Source organism: Callorhinchus milii, unplaced genomic scaffold, assembly GCF_018977255.1.
Source record: "Callorhinchus milii isolate IMCB2004 unplaced genomic scaffold, IMCB_Cmil_1.0 Scaffold8, whole genome shotgun sequence".
NCBI classification, from domain to species: Eukaryota; Metazoa; Chordata; class Chondrichthyes; order Chimaeriformes; family Callorhinchidae; genus Callorhinchus; species Callorhinchus milii.
In genome coordinates this window covers 8,302,357-8,304,809 of record NW_024704749.1, presented here as the reverse complement: position 1 = coordinate 8,304,809, position 2,453 = coordinate 8,302,357, and the positions used below count along the sequence as shown (strand labels likewise).

Genomic DNA, 2,453 nt, shown 5'->3' with positions numbered 1-2,453 from the left:
AGGGAGGTTCCTGTAGGAATTTCTTATTTAGGAATCTGTTTAAGAAACATCTCAGACTGGAGTCCCATGTCTATTATTATTATTATTATTATTATTATTTTATTATTATTATCTCAGCTCTTTTTGTTCACTAGTGTGATATTTCTTCCCATACGCAGGAACACACACACACGCACCATGACAGGTTGCTGTTTTAATGGGCTGCTGTTGTCTGAGCCTCGCTATTTAAAAACCTCAATTAAATATTTACAGTGGCGTGCAGGAAGCCGGGTTCCGCAGACTTCCGAGCGCCTCGCTCTCTCTCTCTGACTCGCTCCCTCTCTCTCGATGATAGAAATTGGAAAAATACTTTGTGTGTGTAAAAAAAAAATCAATGTTACTTAAGAAAGTGCTGATGGCGTGCCGCCGATTTGCTGAGTCGTGCGAGAAGCTACTGCCTCAAGGTTAGGGAGGGAAGCAGCTGAACGCTGGCCCTGAGGTCGAGGTGAAGGAGCCCCCTCTTTGGGATCGCTGATCTCATCGTTCCTGAATCCCGGCCTCGTCTCCCATTGCAGAGCCAAAGCGTTCCTTGTAAGTGCTAAAAAAGTGCGTTTGATGCAGCTCCTGATCATGTCTTCGAGACGTCTCAAAGCGCTTCACAGAATATATTGCTAAAGTGAAGTGACTGTGTGTTTTGCGAGCGAAACCCGGCAGCCAATTGCACACAGCAGGGTCCCCACGATTGAGTGACCAAATTTCAATTTTTTTAAAGTGATTTATCACCCCTAGAAAGCGATACGCCGACCGACTAAGAGCCAGGTTCCTACTTTACTGCTGGATAAACAGAGGTGAAGTAAGGAAACTTGGCGAAGCTTTTGCCCCCGTCCAGGAACTGAACCCAGGTCCTCTTGCTTGCGAGGCAAGAGCTCTAACCAACACAGCTATGGGCCTCCAGGGTTATTCACAGTCACTTTGGCGGAAGATGGGGTTGGGGTGGGGAGAGGGACGAAGAGCCTAATGTGAGCCTGAGCAATATTCTATTTATTCCGCGCCAGCAATCGGCCCCTCTGGCGGTGTGTGGGGATTATCACTGAGCGGTTTATTGTGAAGCGCTACCGGATTGGGGCTATTAATTCCTCGTTCAATCGCTGCTCCGAATTGAGCGATAGGAATCAGCGAGTGACCTAAACCTTTCCCCCCACTCCCCCCACGCGGACCGCCCACGCAGAGGGTTGAGAGAAAAGACAAACCGAGGCTGGCCTTCAGCTCGGGCAGAACCTTTTGATTAATTTGGCAACAGGACGTGATGTTTCGCTAAAACTCAAATGGATTCAACACAGGACAATGCTGTCTTGACGGGTGGACACCCGTGAGGGCAGAAATAATGGGTTTGCTAGAGTTTCTGCCCTCTGGTCCGGCAGACATCCCATTACTAAGCTCGGGTCAAGCCTGAATATTTTCCCTGCTGTCTAAAAATGAGTTGTGTTCGAGTGAATTGATTCCCACTGAATGGCAAATTGTATTCACTGCAGCGATGTTGCAGGCAAGTCTGAACATTTAATTACACTCCAATCACCAGAGATTATTTAAACTCTATCACCTGCGAAGAAATAACGTTGTTGATTATAAAATAATGGATTCCGCGTTTTGTGACTCAAGGATGGGAAAAATTGAATGTGAAATTGCCAGCGCTTTGTGAGCGAGGTCGCGGGGGTGAAAGCACTCTGGTTACATTGCTGTCGTTTTATTATTCTGCAAGAGCAATTCGGGAGAGACGTGCATCACGTGGAACCTGGGTAGAAAATTATTACTTCACCTCCCGCATCTGGGTTCAAATCCGGCTCTCATCGAAGGCAGTGCACGTCCTCCCCCCCACCACTCCCCAACCACCCCCCCCCCCCGCCACACTCCTGATTGCTGTGCAGGGCTCAAAACAGAATGGGTTTACACAGAGTCAGTGTCAAGTCTCCAGCGAGGGTGTGAGATGCATGAGACTGAGAGGGCGACTTCAAAGCTGGGCTTTCTCTTTCTGGGGAGAGGGAGAAAGGCAGAGTCTTGTCTTGGTTTGGGTTGTGTTGTGTTGTGTTACACTGGACTGTGTTGCAAGGGTTGGGCCGTGTTGTGATGTGTTGGGTTGGGGTGTGTTGCATTGGGATTACGTTGTGTTGTCTTGTATTGGGTTGGGGTGTATTGGGTTGGGTTGTGGGTGTGTTGGGTTGCGCGCTCAAGAGTGCCGGGACGCTATCCCGTGTGAAGGGCGCCATATAAATGCAAGTTTGTGGAGTCCTGTAGCTCAGTGGTTAGAGCTCTCGCTTTGCAAGCGAGAGATCTGAGTTCAATTCCAGGCAGGGCGAAACCTTGGGCAAGTTTCCTTACTCCACACAGAGCCTAATAATAATCCTCCAAAACAAAAAAACAATAATAAATTGGTCATTTTCAATCTACGACTGTTTGTGGGACATTGCTGTGCGCAA

General features: G+C 48.2%; 1 protein-coding gene across 1 annotated transcript in view; it reads left to right on the top strand.

Moving 5' to 3' along the window:
* The first annotated feature begins 394 nt into the window (after positions 1 to 394).
* si:dkeyp-14d3.1 (transmembrane protein 132C) overlaps positions 395 to 2,453 on the top strand; it is a 76,529-nt gene continuing 74,470 nt past the window's right edge. Inside the window, exon 1 of the mRNA XM_042337370.1 lies at positions 395 to 443. Coding sequence (XP_042193304.1) covers positions 395 to 443 — 49 coding nt within the window. The remainder of the gene's footprint in view (positions 444 to 2,453) is intronic.